Source organism: Phaethon aethereus, assembly GCF_964289735.1.
Source record: "Phaethon aethereus genome assembly, chromosome: 15".
Taxonomy (NCBI): Eukaryota; Metazoa; Chordata; class Aves; order Phaethontiformes; family Phaethontidae; genus Phaethon; species Phaethon aethereus.
Window position 1 is genome coordinate 16,329,049 of NC_138591.1, and position 21,521 is coordinate 16,350,569.

Consider the following 21,521-nt stretch of genomic DNA (forward strand, 5'->3'; position numbering starts at 1 on the left):
CATTGATTCTGCTGAAAAAGAGGCGTTAATACAGTAGTGGTGCATAGCAAAATTAGGGGTTTGTAATCTTAGAGTGTTTATTTACGGCGATATTTATTTTTTTTCTCATGTGTTTCAGCCAAACAAACTTGTTCACTTTGGAGCTACATATATTGGTGTTTTGAGATTTGAGCTCATCCCCCACTGTTCCTGCGCAAGCAAGGACCAGAAAAATGAATATCCAGGGGAAAAGCTTCCCCTTGGACCTTGGAGGAAGCTTCACTGAAGATGCTCCGAGGCCACCGGTTCCTGGTGAGGAGGGAGAGCTCGTGTCCACGGATCCAAGGCCAGTTAGCCATGGTTTCTACTCCGGTAAAAGCGATGTGGTTAGAAATGAGACGTCCACAGCAACACCGAGGCGCTCCGATTTGGATTTGGGGTACGAGCCCGAGGGGAGTGCTTCACCAACTCCACCCTACCTGAAGTGGGCCGAGTCACTGCACTCCTTGCTGGATGATCAAGACGGTATCAACCTCTTCAGGACTTTCCTGAAACAGGAGGACTGCGCAGATCTGCTGGACTTCTGGTTTGCCTGCAGTGGCTTCAGGAAGCTGGAGCCATGCGCATCTAATGAGGAAAAAAGGCTCAAGCTGGCAAAAGCCATTTACAAAAAATACATCCTCGACAACAACGGCATTGTGTCCCGGCAGATCAAACCAGCCACAAAAAGCTTCATCAAAGACTGCGTCATGAAACTGCAGATTGACCCTGACATGTTTGACCAGGCCCAAACAGAGATTCAGTGCATGATAGAAGACAATACTTACCCTTTGTTCCTTAAGTCGGATATTTATTTGGAATACACGAGGACAGGTGGGGAAAGTCCAAAAATTTATAGCGATCCGAGCTCAGGGTCTGGGACAGGTAAAGGGCTACCTGGTTATCTGCCGACTCTGAACGAGGACGAGGAGTGGAAATGTGACCAAGAGGCCGAGCCCGAGGCTGGTAGGGACTCGGCACCCTCCAGCAGGCTCACGCAGAAGCTGCTTCTGGAGACGGCCACCCAGCGCGCCGCCTCGGCTCGGCGCTACAGCGAGGGGAGGGAGTTCAGGTAGGTGAGCACCGGGGCAGCGTCCCTTCCGCGGGGAGCGGATCGGGGAGCCGCCACGGGCGCGGGGGTGATGGGAAGCCTTGGAGGACCCCGGGTGATGGGGAACATCCGCATCGGTACGGGATTGTGTCACGCGGGCGCTTTGGTGGAATGCAAAGCTTTATTTGAAAGTACTCACAAGTTATTTTAAGGGTGTCTTTGGCCGTTCCTCTCTGATTGCCCCGAATCATCCCTGCAACACGTTCCTCACCCACAGAAACCACTGCCAGATGCGGTCTGGAGGCAGGTAGGCCTTGGTGGGCAGCGCACGTCCTTGTGCGCCCGCAGCGAGTCAGTCTTTTAAATACACCAGGGAATTGTTGTGATGAGCCACAACTGGAGGCTGCAGGAAGCTTGCAGGAGATACCCTCACCTCCGTAATATTTGTATGAGTGAAATGAGGTTCACAGTACTCCTGGTGATGGTACTGCTTTGCACACGAGATTCCCAGCGCTGAATTCTAGCGGTGTCAAAGTCAGAATCATCGAATCTAGTTAAAACCATTCCCTGCTGCAGCTTTTCCCTTCGTCAAAGTAATTGCTGTTGTGTTTTTTTTAACTGGAGGAGCTGCACAGTGTTGCAGCCTGTTTTTTTTTCTCGGTCCCCCACCCACTTCCAGCCAACATGGATTTTGAAACTTGCTGAGAGCTCAGTTAAAATTCCAGACAATTAACTTAGCAGGGAGCTCTCTGGGATCAATAAGCGTGTGTGTGTCTAACCCTTGCTGAATCAACAGAACCCGGCCAGAACACATTCCTACTTTTTTTTCTTTTAAAATAAAATCTCCTTGTTTTAAGACCTGCTTAGGCTAAAATCTGACGCTTTGTGAAGATTACGAAATGAAGTAGATGAACTGTCCTCTTCAAAGCCGCCTGCCTTATGAAAAGCATTTCTGTGTTTAATCTCCCTCGGCCGTCTCTTTAGGCTGGCAGCTGGAAACGCATCCATCCCTCCCCGCGCAAGGTCTCGGCGCCTTTCAGCTGGCAAAATGTTTCTTGTTTTCTTATAGATTTTTGAGGAGGGGGATGTTGCATGTGAAACTCTTGGGGGGAAAAAAGGGGGAATTCATGCGGACTCCTGCTGGTTTAATCAGGAGTTGGAAAAACAAAATCCCAGGGTCCTGGGACTTTCCTGTGGAGTTAATAAAAACCTTGGACGTTTCGTGAAGTGCGTTTTCACTGCGTACGGGTACTTACCATAAGTGAAGGACTAGAAAAGGCTACAATTTAAGTATTTTTTAATGTAAGCGATAATGGCTTTAAGATTGAAAACGGCTTATTTGAGGTTCAACTGTCTTTAGTTTCCTTACTAGAGCAGGTAGCAAAATCCTTCATGCAACACTGCGCTTCTCAGCTTCAGAAAAAAAATGCACTTTACCCATTATCTGAATAGGTCTGTGCCAGATTTTAAAGTGGTTAAGAAACGTGCTATGAAATAAAAGTATTTTGGAGGGGAGTTCCTTGGTCTTGAGCATTTTCATGCCAGATTGGAAAAACGTGAAATAAATCTTTACCTGGGGGATGGAGGTCAGAAAAAAATGCATTACTATTAATTTGTAGCGTCCAGCAGCCTGTCATTGTGGCTGCTGGCGCTCCATTGACCTGTGGGGTAGGGAAGGCATGGAAACCTTTACCGTTCTCACCAGAGCAGGAGTCATTTCTCAGCCTGGAGTAACTGAAGATAAATTATTTATTTTATTTTTAAAATGTTGGTATGTCAGCTCTAGTAGCGTCCAGAGCATCGCCACGGAAGATGCTGCCGAACTGTGTAATCTCTGCTTTTTTTTATTCTAAAAAATCTGCTGAGATACTAATTTATGAGGTGATTGTTCCTCTTTGTGCAAGACCTTGTGGTTGAATTAACTTACTTCCCGGATGTTGTATAGCAATAGCTGTCTTGAATAAGCTGGTTTTTAAGCTGTAGCATCTTTATCCTGCAGGCTTTTTTGTTCATTTTCTTTCTCACCTGAGTAACTGTGCTGGAAGCTGGTGGAGCTGCTTGCAGCAAGAAGCGATAGCTGCGTGCAGCATTTGAAAGGCTAGGTCCCAATTTATTCTGAAAAATTCCACAAACCTTTTTTTTTTTTTTTTTTTGCGCGTACGTGTGGAAGAATTTCTCCTTGCTGTTCTTGAGGGAATGTTGAAATAAGCTGTTTTGCATTGTATCTGAGGGCCTGTTTAATCTTCCCAAGATTGAACTTCTATTCCTTGGCTTCCATGGAAACCCTAAATAAAGAGGAATCTGAGCAAATGCAGTAGAAGTATTTCTCTGTTAGCAAATGAGCATCTTGAATCGGCTCCAAATTTTTTGCAGCAGAAAGTTCATAAATCTTGACACGGTAGCTCTGCTCTTGGGAGTGCGAATGTAAAAAATTCCTTAAACGGCAGAAGACAACTCACTATTAATGTTAGATATTTTGAAGGTGTGCAAATGTGCGTGCGTATGTGAGAATATCCCAAAGCCAAAAGCATCGCTGTTACCCACTGTGTTTTTGTGTGCGTAGGAAAAGGCCAATAGTCATTATAGTTAGGCTCCTGCAAATTAATTGGACATTGGTTATGGATCAGTGAACTTCAAAGAGGGTAACCCCCGAAGATCTCGGGCATTAACTCGGAGCTTCCGAAAGTGACACTAACGTGGTTGTGAGGGCGGCTAAATCGTTCATTAACCTTCTTCTGACACGCCGGGACGGCGTTCCTTGGATCCGAAGAGCAGAAATTAAACCTGTGCCTGAGAACCGCCCTGCAGCCTGGTTTTCGAGCGCTCCAGGAAAAGGCACACGTCTTAAAAAGTTGGAAATTTGGTGTTCGGAGGTGAGAGGTCGCAGCTGTGTCTTTTGTCGGGGTGGGTTTCTTCTGCCTTCTCTTTAGCTCTGTGTCGGAAGGGGCTCCTCTCCCACTCCCGAAGTGTTGGGCGGCAGTGTTCACACCCATTGCTTTTGCTTTCTTCCCATGGTGGAAAGCAAGAAGAGCGTATGGTGTTATGTGTGAGCAGCTCTGCCTTTGTCTCTTCTGAATGACCAGCAAGCTGGGAGGTGTGGGTTGGTTCTGCCAGTTGTTTGGGGTTTTGACCTGTGTCATGAAGTATGCAACGTGTGCAAAGGAGTCCTGGGGGATGGTGCTGAGGACATGTGGTGGTGGTGAGGTCTCCAGTTGTTGGACGTCGAGGAGTATCGTGGTGGAGCTGATGGGCATGCATGGAGAAATTTCCCAATGGGAGTTTTGATACACATGTGGTTTGTTTTTTTTTTAAAGGAAGCTGGCTACATGATCCAAGTTTTAAGCTGAGCTAAGCTCATGGTGTTTCACAAGTGGTGGTGGTTGAAATGAAGGGGGTGGGTGATGAGGTGGTTCTCCACCAGGCCTGGTAGAAATCACCAGGAGAGTGCTCCTGCTTGTGCCCATGTACTGGCAGCCTCCCTGGGTACGAGTGAGGGCAGCTCTCCTCAAAACATAGAGCCAGCACGTCTTCATAACAGGGTACACAGGGAAAGCAAGTGGCGAAGAGCTGAAGGAGCTTTAGAGGGATGCGACAACCTCTGGTCTGAGATGGTGCAATGAAGAACTGTAACACAGAGAGGAACGGTGGAGGCTGGTTCAGGAAAGATGTGAGATCTCTCCATTGCTTAGGCAGCGTAAGCGGTCCGACGGTCAGAGGCTGGGCTGGCATCAGGAAGAAGCTGAAATTTAGCTGGCAGACCTAATTTTGAGGTTTGCTCCTTCGTTTATAATTAAATATTTTTAAATTGCACACTGCTGACTCAAGACTGTGTGGTGAAGGAATCGGTGTTAATTGTACTGAATGGGTGGAAAACCGGGGATGCAAAATAACAAAGGCTGATGCAGGAGCAGTCTGTGTTTAGAAAGTTTAAGGCATATCTTACTGGTGCTTCTTTCACCCGGAGAGGCAGTACGTGTATCCCGGAGCTGGGCCACTGGAGCTTCATGGGAGCTGGTTTGCTGCTACTGAACGTTATACCCGTACGTAAAGTCGTAAAGAAAAATTTTGGATGCTTAGCTTGAATTAAAATTGCTGGGCCCATAACATCACTTGTAATCAATACAACCCCATTTGGAGTCTGCGTAGAGCAGTGGCTATTTCCAATTTTAAAGAAAATAAGTTACCGAAGAATAGTTTTGGTTCTGCTTTGTTCTGGAGAGAAGTTACTGGCTCTTAGCAGGGAGGTGGGGTCTGATGCTAATGGTGCTAAGTGGTAATTTAGTGATTGGAGCCCTGTAAGATATACAAGACAAAGACTGATGGCGTTTTTGCACAGAAGTTACGCCAGCTTCTTTAAATATATTGTTAAGCTGATGAAACTTCTGCATGGAAATGCTTACATTAACAGTGTAAAGTATTTATACTGGCGGTTGCCAACTTTTAAAATGGATTTTATTTGACAAAGAATACCTTTTGTGCCCATAGCTTTGCCTCTGCACAAATCAAGATGAAGAAGTGGTGTATTTGTTGTTTGGTTATGGATCAGTGCTTTGGCTGCTTTTTAAAGACAGGTAGTTAAGCTTTGAGCACTCTTTTGATAAATGAATAGCGTTTTCTCCCCTCCTCCAGGAAACAGCTACCTTATTTGTTGTGAATGACCATTAAAAGCATGGAAGGGGAATTATATCCCCCTCTTTTTGGTGCTGGGGAGGTTCAGATTGGACATGGGAGGAAAAAAAAACCCACGAGGAGTGCGATGCGGCCCAGGAACAGGTCGGCAGAGGCGAGGTGATCTCCATCCTCGGAGGGCTCCACGGCTGGGTTAGAGCCGTGGCCAGTCTGCTCCAGGGTTGGCGACGGTCCTGTTTTGACGTGCACTTAGAGTGATGGCACGAATCGTGAGATACGGTGTTTTGAGAACCGATGTCCGGCTGGTTTGGGTTCTGCCCAGTTTCAGAAAGAATTGGGTGCTGAAAGGCTGAATGGGAGCTGAACCGATCCCAGGATGCTGAGAAGGGCACCCAGGAGGTGGGCCGCAGGGTGCGTACACCTTGGTTTTGATCTGCCGTTCAACTTCAGCTTGGCTTTATGTTTTAAGGGTTTCTTTGTTGTTGCTATAATGGACTAATCCCTCAAATAATTAGTTACCATTGGACGTTTTAAAAATGAGTGCCTCTTGGATGTTTTCCTTTAATAGTCTGTTAGATCCTGGATTTATTAACTATTGAGACAGACTGTGAAATCCTGTTACGCCAGGCTTTCTCAGTGGAAAAGGGACTGAGAAGGCTGGGGGGTGCTGGGGGAACACATGCTGGCCTCATGTTAGGGTAGAACTGTTGACTTCCCCATTTTCCCAAGCCGTGCAAGAAGTCCTCCTTGCCTGCTGGGCTGGGTCGCTGGCAGCTGGAGCACACCACGGTCGTGGGTCATCCCTAGATTTGAGGCTTCAGAAGGTGCTGAATCAAAAGTCAGTGTCCATCAAAAATAAATCACGTACCTGATTTTCTTAGAATCAGTGGAGAAGGCTGTATGTATAGTGCAGAAGATTGCTGTGTTTAAAAAAAACCCTCAGAACAGAGGTGCTGATATCCTAAATCAGTTCTTGGAAATATCATTGGATTATTAGGCTCATCCTTAAATCCATTAAGCAAATTACAGTTAATCAGTCAAATAAAAGAAGAAAGATCTTTTGCAAGGCGCAGGGTTTTGAGCCACATGCAGAAGCTGTAGTAATATTTTAATTTTCTGTCTGTCAGTGAATGTATTCAATCACTTCACTTCCTTATGTGGAGGATTTGAAATTAGAAACTGAGGTTAATTATCTGCATTAAATGAAAGATGTGAAAACCACAAAAGCAAAAACCTTCACGATTTGGTATGGTCTGTTAAGCCAGGCAGGCTGTTTCAGAAGGAGAAGGGTTATTTTTCCCCGGTTTTGTTCCGATTGAAGGGTTTTAGTCACAGTAATTGAAATGATTAAAAAGTCAAATTGCTGGTGAATATAATTCTGAGCATCTTTCTGAAAAGATTTGACACTTGGTTGAGAGCAGGGGTTTGCTCTGCTTGGCGGCGTGGAGCAGCCGGTGGTGTGCCGTCCCGGCGCGGGTGAGGCCAGTTGTCTTTGGTGCCTTGTTGCCAACCCGTTCCATGGCAATGGGCTGTCAGAGCTCTGCTGCTGGCTTAGTGGAGGTGATTTGGAAGTGGAACAATACCAGAGGAGAGCTACGGTTTTGAGCGTATCAGATATAAAACGGGTCTGACATCATCCATCCTGATGCCAGTAATTAGCTAATTACTGCCTGCTTCACTTGGAAGTGCAGCTTTGGACTCCACGAAGAAGACGACCCTCTTGGAAATACGCCATCCCAAGAAGTCAGCTGGTTTTGGGGTGATTTACTTGTTAAGAGGCTCATTTTTCTCTTGGTGCTGCAGTCCACATGTGGCTCAAGTTTGAACTGCTCCAGAGGCTGCAGCACCCGTCTCTGCTCGTGGGGGCAAAGCTGCCCCTTCGCTGGTGCAGCCCTGAATCCCCCGCTCCAGGCACGTCAGGAAAGGTCTGACTTTTCTGGAGACGCGCATCTTCTCGTTCCCCTCCACCGTGTGCCAGAGCGAGCAGCTTTGCCTGAAGTCACGCTCAGAAATTAAATTGTAGCGGGTCACGCTTGCGCGTAAAAGCAAAACCATCGTTACTCGCAGCACTGGTCCGTGTTCTTCACTGTTGTGAGGCGGTGATGAATTTAAGTAGAACCATTGCAGTTTTAAGTCAGATTATCCAAATTCTATAAAACCCACATGGAAATTGGAAATTTACCTTTGAAGACTACAAAACACACTTCTGTGGTAAGTGTCCTGTGGCCCCCAACATACAATCTGTCCTTAAAGTAACAGCTTTTAGAAGGTCTTTAGCTGACCTAAATAGCTAATAGTTGCATAGCTTTCATCTATCCTGATGAAAAACAGCAGAGGGAGGGAAAATTACAGCTGCAGGAAAAAAACCCTTTGAAATACCCAGTGAGACGTACTGGTTAGCACCAGGACCTTGTGTTAGTTGCCAGACTAATGACCAGAAGCTACTGGGGGTTATTCTTCTGTCAACCCCCATATATTCCCTGTCCTGTTGTAGACCAGAGAGTCTCAATCCTCTCCCTCTCTCCCTTTTAATTTTCCTTTTTTCTGGAGGTTTAGGGTTTTTTGGCAGTTGTCTCCAGGCTGTGTGCAGAGACATTCTGATGCTGGAAGGAGGAGAGCGGTGGGAGTGGGGAGGTGGGATTGCCTTTTTTTCAGCAGTCCACATTTAGAGTGGGTTAGCTCTGCTGGAAAACCGTGCCTTTAGTGTTCCTTTTCGATCATAAATGTTGGTCTTTTTCTTGGCTGGCAATCAGCTTTCAGACTGGGTGATATTTATCTGGAAGAGGGGCTTCCTTGTTCTGCCACTGCTGCCAGCCTGGTCCAGGCGGTCGCTTTGGGACCTCCATCTAGCGCATGCATTCACGTGGGATCGATCCTTTGGTACGTGAGGATCTCTCCAAGCTTTCACAAGGGAAGTTCAAACCAGACCCGCGTCATAGGGGAGCTCCTGGGAATTCCAGGTAGGATCCGGCAGAGAGGTGCGCGGACTCTGTATCCAGCTACTGGGTTTTAACAACTTTGTCCTGGCTCTGCCCCGGGGAAGTAAGAGCTGTAAAACCATTTGGCACCAGACATGCAAATGAGAGCTGGGCTGAAGCGACTGTTACCCCTGAAGATCCCAAAAGAGGAATCAACAAATAGAAATTATTCTATTAGTAGGGGCAAAGTTCACAGGTTAACCATCGTGTCAAATCAATGAAATACAGCCTTGATCTCCTGCACAAGGGCTTTATTGTGTATAAATGAGAGTGCCCCAGCAAAGACAGCAAGTTCTTGCACTGTAACATTTGCAGCGTGCTGAAAAAAGGGAAGCTCTGTACAGATTGCAGCATGAAATGCCTCCTTTGGACATCGTCTTCATTCCTGCTTCAAAAGACTGTAAAACATGACCTTGGAACCTTCTTGCTCTCCTTATGGCCCTACCCAGATTGGATTTCCACAGGGCATGTATTTTTTATTTTTTTAATAAAAAGTTGGGGTCTTTGGCTAAGAGGCCTTGTCTTTGTACTTTTAATTCAGTCCATGTGACTGTCATAACATTTATTTCTTAGGAAATGAAAAATGTTCCTTCTTGAGCAAAGCCACAGAAGAAAGCTGTTGGGTATGCTGGCAACCTCAGGTGTGTGCAGCATGTGCCTTCTGCCGATCTGCTAGTGCTGGATGAAGACCATCACCCTGAGTCCTTTGTTGCTTGGTCCAAGGCTCTGCCAAGAAAAGAAACGGCAGAAGCCGCCCTCTTTGTTGTGGAAGTATTTATATTTAATGTGTCTTCGAACATCTGCACATTCAGGGAAACTTTGTTTTCCTCTCTTGGGAAAAGCTACTTTGAAAAGGCTCGCTTGACCCTCTTTTCTTCAAGATGGGCCAATGCTGGCAAAAATAGATGAGCTTGAAACAAGATGGAAATGGGCAGCAAAGGATGCGTGTGTGTGTCGCTGCACTGTAGGATTTGTCACGTTGTAAAACAGCACTGCAGGTTTTCCCCTCCAGATACACGCAGTGAAGTTTGTGACCTGGAGGTGATTTGAGTGCTGCCGGCTGGGGAAGTGAGCCCAACTGGAGGCATTTTGGGAAGGGTGAGCATCCCGCTGGCCCCGAGCAGTGGGTTTGGGTCTTCCCCAGGAGTGGCTGGAAGGAGCCTGCTAAAACTGATCCATAAACCTTCCTCCTCCTGGAAGAGAGGAAGCTTTCCAAATGGGCATGGGAAAAACTTTCCTGTGGTAATCCTGGAGATAACAGGTCATGCAGCTTCACCCAGTGATTCTTGCACAATAACTTGTGGTCAGGCTGAAGTGTCTATTTTAGAAAGGCATCCAAGTGATGGGAGGTCATGCAGCATTTTTGTTATCTCTTCCCGTGGTGAGTTACTCTCACTGGTCTCAGTGTGTTCCTTATTGCTCGCTTCAGTCTTTTTCCAGCTGCAGTTTCCAGCTGCTGGGTTTTGGTGTGTCTTTGCTGGCTTTAGTGGCTCCAAATACTTTTTCGTGTTTGGAAGAAAAGAAAAAAAAAAACCACAACCAACAAACCACCCTACTGAATGGGTGTGAATGTTCTCCTTAAGTGGCAGCAGCTTTGTTATGGAAGGCCCTTTGGTTTTATTAGACTTTTCAACCCTCCGGTCGACTGTTAAACAAGCCGTAGCTTGTCATGGTTGACAAACCTTCGTTCTGGTCTCAGACCTAACCTACCAGTTTAAAAGGCAGTATTCTTTTGTGTGCAGGTTTCTGGGTGGGGACCATTGGGCTTCTAAGGGAAATTAACTTACAGCCTCTCTTTCCCCCTCCCACCTCAAATAAATTAAGTTTTGTGTTAACTGTTCTGTCACTTCCAAAGGCCAAAAGGAAATGTCAGCCTATGCTTTAGGTTTTCTGCTACCTGTAGTACTCTGCTACACACTGAGAGGGCAAGTAGGTGGGAATACGTAATTGTATTAAAAACAAAACAGCTGCACGATCAGTGTCAGCAACTAAAGATAAAATGTAGAAAGTTTTTTCGAATGATTCATCCATAATTATTTAAAAACATGTTGAATTTATTCTTAAGCTTCGGAGGAGAATTCTTGCAAGGCTGGCGTTTGCCGTCGGAGATGTTTATACACCTGAGTAAATGCCTGTCTCAGCAGTTTGTCGGTGTTGACTGCTCCAGATCTAAATCCCTTCAAAGGTAAACCCAGCACACCTTTGTCTCTGCTGGCCTTTCTGTCTCCAGAGTTTCCACAGGTGAGGTGGAACCAGTCGTAGCTGGCAGTAGGACGGACAGGGTGCTGAGGCTTACACCGTTTGAATAACCGTTTCATGCAGATTTGCTCTCTGTAGGTGTAGGTGACAAAGGTTGTAGCAGCTGGATGACACAAATATGCTGATGGAGCTGGTGGTGGGGTGGTTGGGGAGCAGCTTGGTGCGCCCACAGCCGCGACAGCCAAGCTGTGGGCTTGTATTTGCTCTCCTCTTTTTATGTCCCTCCAGCAGTATCTGTTGTATGGATAGTAGTGGTCCAGGGAAGAAGGGAGGGAAGCTCCTCTGGATGGTCCCTCTGGGATGCGGCAGACTGGCCACATCTGATTTTAGGGGTGCTGGAAGAGACAGTGCTTTTCCTCGTGGTGTTGCAGGTGCTGGTGCTTTCTGCCCAACTGGGCAAAACTCGGTATTTTTATTTTCAGCCCTGCGCTGTTCAGGAGAAGGTAGCCTGCGCTGAGAGAGAGGCGTTTTTCACATGCTTCTCTCTCTGTGATTGCCAAGAGGTTGGAAATGTGTTACACTGAACGGGCTGGAAAGTGTTCGGGGTGGTTGTTGTTGTTTTTATGCTAACATAGCACTCTGCCCGACTCACCGGCCCAGATAAGCATCCGGGCAGGGCAGGGCTCTTGCCCACGTGGCCGGGAGGGCAGCTGGCACCGGAGTGGGTGTCACTGCCGAGCAACCAACGCCTTGCAGTTTCGTCAGGTTCAGGGTGCGTTTTTCCTCCAGCGAGAGGCACGGCATGGCGCAGACGCCTGCACTGCCTTTCGCTTTGCCCCACTGCAGCAGAGCAGGGAGAGGAGGGGAGGGATCTCTGCGACCAACACCCTGAGTTGCGTCTGTGATCCAGGCATTAGCGTTGTGCCCTCAGTCCCTGGGACAGTTCACCAGTTGAGCTCCACTGCTCCATCACACGGCTTGGCTGGAAGAGATGAGCAAATCTGAGGAAGGCAGAAACTCCTGTGCTTGTTCTAGCTCCTCTCCTGCTGAGCCCTGCTGCCTGCAGCTGCAGCTTTAGTCTAGAGCTCAAGGAGGTGATTCAAAGAAATCTTTTCTGATCCTGCAGCAGCCTTGGCAGAAAAGTCAGCTGGCCCCATGTTGATCTGTTTTCCTTTCTTCATGCAGTGCTGGAGCTCCTCTCCTTAAGAGCCGACTATCCCTTGCAAAACATTATTGTCTTGGGCACTCGCAGCCCAGGAGAGGCGGCTTGTTGGAGCTGTAGCAAGTGAGCTGATACCCCATTGATTTTATAGTGAAGGTGCTGGCCTTGCAGCCCTCCAGTGCCTGCCCACAGCTCTTCCACATGCTCGGAAGGGTAGATGCATCCTCAGCTCACTGGATTTGCCTCCCCAATGGTCGGATATACTTGAGAGGCAGCAGTTGCTTGGACTCAGCAAGGTCATCTGGGTTTTCGTCCCTGATGGTGACGCCCTGAGTCAGCTCCGCATGGATTGCTCTCTTTCTCACCTCATGTAGGTTCTTCTGTCTGGAGCCATCAACCACATTGCCAGCAGTCAAGCTACGAGCAACCCTTTTTCTTTGGTAATTGCCACCTGTGGCTTGGCACCAGCAGTGTCAGAAACCCTCCCAGGTAGCCCATCTTGGGCTGTGGACTTGGGTGTAGTGTGTTGCCTCGGGTGGTACCGAGTAGCGTAATCCACTCACTTCACAGCTTTGGAAATCATCCTGGAAGCCTGAGCTGAAGAAAGAGGGTGGGACTGGAGCCAAACCTCTCGTTCCAGATGGGACAGTAGTGGCAGGAACACCTATTGTCCACAAAGGTGTTGCCAAGCCACAGAAGGCAATTAGCAGGGAAGAAAAATGTGCTTCCTTTAAAATTTGAATTTTAAAAATATGTTTTCTTTTTAAATTGAACGTACACACATTGATATGCCAAGTAGGCAAAATCAGGATTGTAAGAGCAAGCATCTGAAATTATCGAACTCCTGTAGTTAGCAGCTTAGTAAAACAGGCAAGTTTGTCAAACAGGATTATATTCAGTCCTGAGCGATCGCTCAGTGTGAACAGGATTTATAACATCGGGTTACTCTGCCTTTGGCACAGAGGACAAGTAAAACAGTCCTGGAGTATGGTAGAGAGGCCTCTTTCTAACCATATTGTTACCAACATAGCTATGGTAGAGACAGAGTTTGAAAATAAATTTTTCCTCCTTTTTAGGGTCACCTGTTGGTCTTGCAGGTCTAAACTCTGTATTAAACAGTCAACCCCTTCGGGCCTTAAAAAGGTTTTCATGAGCTGTCCCTTTCATACGGGGGACCCTTCTGCACCAAGTCCCCCTCCCCAGCTGGCGCTGCAGCCATGGCTTATGTTTGTGCTAGGCTGCTGGATTTCACCTTTACTATCTCGGTGCTCAGTGCATCGGTTCCCTCTGTTGCCATAGTCTGAGTGTGAATTTGGAAACGGAGAGCAGGATTTCAGTGCTGGGAATCTCAGGCGTGGGCAATCCTTCTCAGGAGCTGGGGTGAGCGTGGAGATGGGGAGCGGCAGTGCCTGCAGTTGCAGTCTGCGACCTGCAGCGGTCCGGGCTTGAGGAGGTGGAATAGAGAAGAGGGTAGATGGTGTGGCCCCGCGCTGGCTGAGGACCTGCTGACCGTGCGAGCTGTCAGAAGCTGTTTGAGGTCGGAATGCCCTCCGAGTCCTGGAGGAGTGCCTTACTAGCGCTTTACTATTCTTCCTACCTCCGGCTTCCCATATAGACAAAACGGGCGGGTGTCACTTCTTGGAGAGAAGTGTGTTAAAGCTTGTCCCGGGCTCTTTCAAGCATGTTGTTGGCTTTCCTTGCATTAATCCTTCCTCCCTGCTCTTCACCTGTGATGCAAGATCAGAAGAGGCTGTTTCAGTATCTCGCCATAGCTGATCACGATTTTACCCCTCTCAGCAGATTTCTTAAAATACTCATGCTCTCAGTAAGTACATCAGCCATGGCCACCTTACGTGGTGTTGACAGTAGTCCCACTTCAAGCTGGAGGTTGGACTATTCTGCTCCTCCAGAGGCCCCTTCCAACCAGCACCTCTGTGATTTTAGTCCTTAATTAACTGCCAAGCAGATCCTCCTCTGTCACATGCATGCCTGAAGGACTTCATCAGCTTCTGCGCAACAACGAGCCCTGCAGAAACTCATATGCTCATATAGTTGAAGTAATGGCACTAACAGCTGGACTGATGGCGAGGAGACAGGGAGCCATCGCTGCAAAGAATCATGAAATACGATATGGGAGCCCTGCGCTGAGGTAGAAGTGTGGTTCCAGCCACATGAGCAAGGAAAAGCATTTTTTTTCCCCAAAAAAATATGCATTGAAAGCAAGGGATGAAACTGCTATACTATTAACAGCCATCTACACTAGATTGTATCCTAGTCCGTCCCTCCTCCTCTGCTCCTCTAGGGGTGTTTTTAAATCTCCGATCTAAAAGGTTCAGCTTTAAAAATGAGAAGAGTATGTTTCCTTTCCTCTCAGTCATTTAATGATTTTTAATTTGCTGTTTGATCCCGGTTCTCATGCATTTACTGCGTGGGAGCTACAGCATTGGGTTACAAATAAAGCAGATGACTGTTCCTTTAAAAACTACAAGGCTTAAATCAAATTACGCGGTATTAAAATTGAGCATATTTTTCAAATAACAGAAATAGAAGGAATGGATTTTGTTGGTTTTGTTGTTGTTGTTTAGACTTGATATGCATGTTACAATCCTTCCATTTTTTAAATATCTGATCTAAAATCTGTTCTCCTGGTGGTGAGCTTCTCTTTGCAGCGTGGTGACTAGAGGTCCTGCATCTTGCCTCCGAGGCCAGCAATGGTGGGAATGGGCAGTGCACTATTTTTAGAAATCAGTGATATATTCCAGGAACTCCTGCAGTATTTTTCAGAACCGAGTTTGAAGGTTTTAGGCACAGATAGGGAAATATGTCATCTGTGTAAATTGCTCTAAATTACCTGCAATTTGTTGGGAGTTGCCATTTTGAAGTGCATATTGCAACTCTAGATATTTGAGGAAGCTTTTGATTATCCCGAGCTTGTAAAATGTAATTGGCTATTTCTTAATTGTTGTCCTCTGTGAAGTATAATTACCTGTAATGTAGAGCTTTTTATTTGTCAATGCCGCAAACAGGAACTCAAGAGTGTCTGATTGAGATAAGTTTGGGGACTCCACCATGACTGGTAGTTGCATCGGGTGACTTGTTTGTACCGGGACTGGTCTCTCCTATAAAGTCCTGGAGGCCTTCAAAGAACCTAGAAACCTTAAATACTCTCTTTATATATTGTTGTGCAGAACTCTGGCTTGTACTTTCCTAAAACACTCTTCAGACAGCTACCGTTGTCTTAGCAAGGTAGTGGCATCTCTTTCTTCTGACGTATTGCGTGAAGTTTCAGGAGGAATAGGCTGAATTGGAATTAATTGCTTAAATGCAGTTAATCAGAAGATGTGGTAGAGCTTGCTGGCATTCATGAATACTGTAGAGAAATCACTTAATGAAGGCTTAGCAGCCTGAAGGAAGCCGATAGGTACAGAGAATCCCAGTTCACATTGGTGTGTCAGGGTACCCGGATGTAGAGCAGACAGAATAGGGCCATACTGAACGTGGATCTGCTGCAGACAAAAAGCATGTCTTATCCCAGTCCGACATGTCTGCACAGGGACTCGGTCCTCACGTGCCATGCTGCTGCTGCTCAGCTGCCCTTGGTCCAACCATGGCCATTCCTCTAGGAGCAGGGCAGGAGGGGGAATGGGGGTCTGGGATGCTGGGGTGACTTGGTTGGCGAGGGTATGTTGCATGGCCATCATGTAAACTGATGTCTCCCCAGGTTCGTGTCATGCTCATTCATGCTGAAGCTTTCATTGTGATCATCTTCCCAAGCTGGATCTGTGCTTGGTGGGACATTAAACACTGCTACTTAGTTAAACTTAGATGTTACTGGGGAATTCATTGTTGTAGTTCTGGGCGGTTTTCGTGTTTTACAGCAGGAGAAGTGTGAGGCTGGGTACGTTCACCCCTCCTTCATCTCCTGTGCTGAGCCCAAGCGCAGCTGTGTGGAGTGGTGGAGGAACATGTAGCGTAGATTGATGTGGCCAGCCTGGGTTTTACATTCGGTATAAGGGGATAGAGAGACATAAAGGGAAAAGGAGAAGCCCTCTCGTTGCCCGCTGCAGCCCTGGGATATGCTGTGCCAAAGCAGGCTGGTTTATGAATGGCTCTGCTCCCACACCTGGGAGTTTCCAGAACTTTCATGTGCGTGTGTTTTCCTTACATGCAGTCTGTAGGTTTAAAAATCCTCCTCACTGTGCCGTTAGAGCATGACTTAGAACCGAGAGCCGCTTGAGAATGTCCTCCAAGAGCTCCTGGCCGATTCTGCCGCCTGAAAGCAGCAGCAGCTTCCTTTGGAGAAACCTCCTAAAAACAAAACCTTAAAATAAACCCCCTCTTCTTGCTAACTCTCCACAAACATAGAATTATTTAGTTTTATTTCTGCTCTTTTGATGGAGAACCGGTGCCGAACATTTCTCGGGGAAAGCAGTGAGTCAGCTCGCCCAACAGTGACTCTATTGATAGATGGAAGGAGTGGCGCTGAAGTCTGTCTAGTCATTGTTGGTGCTTGGCTGGAGCGCCGGGGGCTCCGAGGGCAGGCTCAAACACCTCTCGCCAGCTTTGGGAGATCAAACGCTATGAGTCAGGCCGCAGAAAATCATGATAGAGCCCAAATTAATTAATTTTTTTTTTTTTAAAGCCCTGTTTTGAGAGGGGGAAGGAAAGGACACGCATGCACCGGGGTGTGTGGGTCCTGCCAGCTCATGTGTCGTTGCAAGTTGACTTTTCTTGTGCCTCCCAAGCTGTTCCAGTGGAAACTCTGCCTAGTCCCTGCTCTGCTCCGGAGTTATAGACCTGCCAGTTTTCTCCTGTCTTGATATCCTCTCATTTCTCACCTTTCTGTGTAAGGATGTGAGGCAGAGCAGGAAAATAAACAGCACTGACACACCGCTCCTATGTATCCTGTCTTCTGGTTATTTTTCAATTAAAAATGCATGCAAGCCAGAAAACATTTCAAGAGGGGCTTTAATTCATTCTATTGTGTAATTTTGACCAAGGTGGGAGAGGCAGGAGGTGGCCAGATGGTGTGACTTGCGGCTGTGCTGCAGACCTACTTGTGGCTTTCCCCTGGGTTTTCCCGTCTCCTTTTCCCAAGGCACGGCTTGCTGTTGAAAGTGGGGAAGCCCACAGCTTCCAACAGAGCTTTGCCTATAAACCAAACCTTAAAAGTCACGGCCATGAAGGACCACTTCATATTAATGCACCAGCTCTTCATGCCAGCACCACTGTGCCATGCCTTAGGTTGGTACCATCCCTGGGCAAGAGCAGGTTACAATGGGCACCGGCGGCCTCGAACTTCACTTTGGTCTATTAAATGCAAGCGCCACACACTTTGATACCTCAGGCCATGCTGCCCCAAGCTTTCTTCAGGTGCTCTGAACACACGATGTTCACCTCCCATCTCACCAGGCACCAGGAGCCAGCCAATTTTCAGCATAACGCACAATCTCAACTATTTTATTGCTTAATTTAGGCCATAAAGTCTCTTTGATGTGTTGTGTAATGCAACGTTCCTTCTGAAAAAGTGGGTGGAGTAGCTTTATGGTATTATAAAAATAAATAAAATGCCTGGCAGGATTTTGAAACCACATGGTCATTCCTCCTCTCTCCGCAGATAAGTTGATTGTTGAGAGAGAAATCTTGCTTAATATCTAACTTTGGGTGATTTATTTCTCCAGAGTCCTTTCATCTCCAGCATGTATTGGGTTATCTGTGACTTCTAATCTGATTGTTTTAAGCGTGATCAAAGAAACCAAGAGAATGCACTTTATTTTCCCACTGTATGAACAGAATGCTGTTTGTACAGCGCATTACATCACCTGTTCCTGCTGCTCCTGAGTCCTGCACCAAATGGCTGCGGTATAAATAGAAAACAGAATGGACTTGTAGGGGGTGATGAAATTTGTTCCACTTGCCGAGTAAAACAGAGTTAACTCAACGAATGCTTTCTTCACACCCAACTCTACCTCGGCACACAACAACACGGGCTAAAAATGTTTGAAATAACTCACTCGTGCGGGGTATCGAGCTGGCATTCAGCAGTGTCAAGGATCGGCGGGAGATGGCAGGCAGGGAGATTGCCGTTGTTGAAATTGCTGGGATTCTTTCCAGGCTATGCAAAGAAAGAGTTTGGCCTTGCGTCGGCATCGTCGTGTTGTTCTAGCTGCGATGGTCCACGGGCAGGGTCTACGGGGAGAGGTGTTCGCCACCCTTGCCCAGGCTTGGTGCTGCAGGATCCCTGCACACGTGGAGGGCCTTGCCATCCCAGAGGAACCCCTCCATCAAAAGCAAGCTTGCTTTTGGAAGGGCTGGAGGAGGTAGACCACAGGGACCCAACCTGGTTGTTGCTCCAGGATGCAAACTGTGCATTTCTGGGAGACAAGCGCTGAGGAGCAGCTCTGATTCACAGTGGAGGCCTAGGAGATGCCTCTGAAGATGGGAGCTGTGTTTCTCTGCTTGATCCTAAAAATCCCAAATTCAAGAAAGGATGTTTATTTTCTGACGTGTCTTAATGCTTCACCACCACACAACCTCAGCACTTCACGGAGGACAGTTGTCCTCTCTGCAGATTTGTCATGTCTGCCCCAGCCAACCTCTCCGAGCCTCTTCGAGGGCACTGAGTAGCATTTTCACTCCGATTCTCTAATTGATTAACGTTTTTAACTTGGAATATTTATTCTCAGCCTACGTTTGACTTTCATTTTCTTGCTTCTCTTGCAGACCAGGAGGGTAGTCTGAGGGCCTGCAAGCTTGCTTGCTAGTTTTTCCAAGCTGTAGCTGTTGGTCTTAAAACAAAAAAACAAAACAAAACAAAACAAAAAAATCCTTTCTCCTTGCTGACCTTGCCTTGACACACCTACAGGCCCTCATGAAAATCCCACCCTGGGTAAATAGCTCACGTTTTTATTCAGAGAACTGCCTTGCACCAACAGGTCAGGGAAAATCATTTGGGAGATAAGTGGTGCTTTTATCTTAAGCAATTAGTCCTTAGTATTGAGGGGTTTTTTTAATTTTCTAATTGGCTTGGAAGTTGTTCTTGTGCAGCACATGGCTGCTGTCAGAATACTAAACTTGCAAAAATGGCTGAAATTTGTCTCCCCTGCCCGGTCCTGCCCCTGCCACCCTGCTCACTGGGAAGCAGAAAGCCACCAGCATTTCTGACGTGCCGTTCCAGCAGGATGAGCTTAGGGCCACTATCTCCCCCATCAGCCTCCGGGTGGTGATCGTCTGATACGCGTATCTGATACGCGTAAAGGTTTTGCCCATCCATCATTAAGCTGCTGGTGGTTTTCTCTGTCTGTAGTCCCCAGGTTGAAGGAGCAGGCAGGAAGCGGGGGAAAGGACTGAAGCATGGAGATTTCCCTTCGGATGTTGTCGCGGCGTGGGTCAGCGTTGGGATCTGCATGGCTTCGGCAGTGCTGACTGCTCAGGCATGGCTGGGTCTCCTCCTTGCTGCAGCCATGCTGCCGTCCGATGGAGAATTGCCTTTCTCCAAGCAAACCGAGCTGCTCTGCAGTTTCTTTCGGATGAATTATAGGAAAATGAGTTTGTCCTTCTCGCTTGAAAGCTGTGCAGCACCAACACGGGATTGACTAAATCTTTCACGGTTTCCCTGCGGGAAGTTAACTTAACTGCGCAGTTACCTGGCCTTGTCCTGCCCACAGGTCTGCCGCCGCTGGCCAAAGTGGCGATGCCGAGCTCGCTCTCCGGAGACTGGCCGGCAGCGGCGCGGCGCTCACCTCAGGGTTATATTGCAAAGGTTGCCGTAGCCGAAACGCTTCTCGTTTATTGTGTGCACAGCGGTGGTGTTGGGAGGCCCCTGCTTGCTCGGCTGTGGAGGAGAAATGTTACGATTTGAATTAGGATGGGGGATTTTCCAGCCCTCGAGGATCGACATCTTCCTTAGTGACGTTTCAGCTTCCTTTTGGCGTGGCTGGTGGTGGGCAGGGGCGTCCGTCTGCAGCGGCTGGGAAGCTCCTGTGTCTCTGAGCCCTTGTGGGGGAAAGGGACTGAATTCTGGGGTGCAAAGCGATGAAACGATGAGCTGAGCTCGCCTTATGGCCATTTTATTGCTGCTGTTGCAGACCCTAGAGGCGCCCGGTTGGACTCTGCGTGTTGATAGACACAGACCAGCACTGAAACAAACTGAATCTGCTTGAATTCACCCGTTGGGATATTGATTTTAACCTGTGCAGTGCTCCTTCCGCAACAGAAATCTGTATTTCAACGTGATACACTGCTAGTCCCCCCCCCCACCCCCCCCCCCGCACCAACTGTCTTATGCAAAAGCACTTAACAAGTTGCTTCGAAAGCATCCAGAGGTGTGAATTACAGCTGATGTAATTAATTTGTGTTTGTGGGCCTGGCCCCCTGCAGTCTAGGTGGCATGTTGGGCTGGCAGTTAAGGAGAACAAAAGTCTAATCTTGGAGAAGATTAGGAATTCTTTGACAAAGGTTAAGCCAGGGTGCTGCAGCCTTATCGTTTGTACTGGTGTCCTGTGGCAAATCTGTAATTTAAGCCAGGAACGGTAGGCAGGCAGCTCCTCACGCTCGCTTTAAAGCAGCAGCAGCATCTCTGCTCACCTACCTGGTTTTGCAGAGCAAAGGCTTAAAACCGGTTAGGCATAAAACATGACAGAGGCAACTCAAGATCCTAAAGTCACTGCAGGGGTGCCCGTTGCAAGGACATTCTGAGCCGGAGCCTGCTGTGTGACTTTTGAAGTCTCTCTTTCCCAAGCCCATCTCCATGCTGTCCCCCATCTCTTCTGCTTGTCTGTTCTCATCCCTCCCACCCTTGGGTGAGTGAGCAGCATAAACGCTGCGCGTTGACCGGGTGCTGCAAGGAGAGCCGGAGATGAAACGGGGACGGAGGCGGATGAACCAGCAGGCAGCTCCAAAAGGGGGAAGCCAGCCTTGCCTTGCCTTTCCTGCGGCTGTCTTGGCGTGCTGAGCCCCAGCCTGGCTGCAGCAGGATTTAGACCCAGCACACTTCTAGCCAGCATGTCGTGGCAAGCTTCCCCAAGCAGCAGTTTCCACTTTTCCTCTTTGGTGTCTATTGTTTTGTTATTTGGGGAACTGGAATCCATGATCGAATTTGAAACGTGGTTAGCATTAGCCTCTGACGCAACGGGTTGTTTTTTTTTTTTTCCTTTCAGATTGGTCTGAGCCGAGCACATCTTCCCCTGGGCAGCTTGAGGGGCCCATAGCTCTCCTGTGCCCCACACGCTCAGGCAGTGAGGCGGTGTTGTGTTCAGTGCCGAAAGACCATCCCACGTAGTCTCAGCAGAGCCGCAGGGTGCTGGCTTGGGCTAAATCGGGCCAATAGTCACTTGATCGCAAGTGAGTTTCCAAAAGGGGGAGGCTGGCGGAGTGCTGATGGTTTAGATTTAGTCATTTAATGAACAGCATCGGGAATAGGTTACGTTCTCAATTATTTTGATTTTAATCTAATGTGTTAATAACGTGAGGCTCTTCAGATGAA

At 47.7% G+C, this 21,521-nt stretch overlaps 1 protein-coding gene across 2 annotated transcripts in view; it reads left to right on the top strand.

Annotated features, from left to right (window-relative positions):
- Positions 1-212: 212 nt before the first annotated feature.
- The window catches only part of AXIN1 (axin 1), a gene marked incomplete at its 5' end in the record, with an annotated part of 71,100 nt that continues 49,791 nt past the window's right edge, over positions 213-21,521 (top strand). For both annotated transcript variants that reach the window (XM_082006878.1, XM_082006879.1), the window contains one exon: positions 213-1,090. In XM_082006878.1, the coding sequence (XP_081863004.1) occupies positions 213-1,090 (878 nt within the window). The remainder of the gene's footprint in view (positions 1,091-21,521) is intronic.